The following is a 259-nucleotide window of genomic DNA, read 5'->3' as shown; positions in this document are numbered from 1 at the left end:
TTGGACTTACCTTCCACTGATTCAGTTGATACCTGTCTTTGAGTGAGATGAGTTTGAAGAAAGTGGGCAAATGGTCCGTTATGATCGACCAGCTCATTGTAAGTCCCCATTTCTGATATTTGCCCACCGTTCATGACTATGATATTGTCCACTTCAGGCAACCAATGTATGCCATGAGTAACAAGGATGCGTGTCTACACAGCAGATAAGGGGATAGAAAAATATGAAAAGAAAAATATTATATTTATGAATGAATGAA

At 38.6% G+C, this 259-nt stretch overlaps 1 protein-coding gene across 1 annotated transcript in view; it reads right to left on the bottom strand.

The window, feature by feature from the left end:
* The window catches only part of LOC106881263 (multidrug resistance-associated protein 1-like), a 5,283-nt gene that overhangs the window by 4,562 nt on the left and 462 nt on the right, over nt 1–259 (bottom strand). The window contains exon 2 of the mRNA XM_052975181.1: nt 11–194. Coding sequence (XP_052831141.1) covers nt 11–134 — 124 coding nt within the window. The 5' untranslated portion in view covers nt 135–194. The remainder of the gene's footprint in view (nt 1–10; nt 195–259) is intronic.

The sequence above is a fragment of the Octopus bimaculoides genome, chromosome 20 (assembly GCF_001194135.2).
Source record: "Octopus bimaculoides isolate UCB-OBI-ISO-001 chromosome 20, ASM119413v2, whole genome shotgun sequence".
Lineage (NCBI taxonomy): Eukaryota > Metazoa > Mollusca > Cephalopoda > Octopoda > Octopodidae > Octopus > Octopus bimaculoides.
Note: the sequence above shows the minus strand (reverse complement) of the source record. Positions and strands in the feature narration are given on the sequence as shown.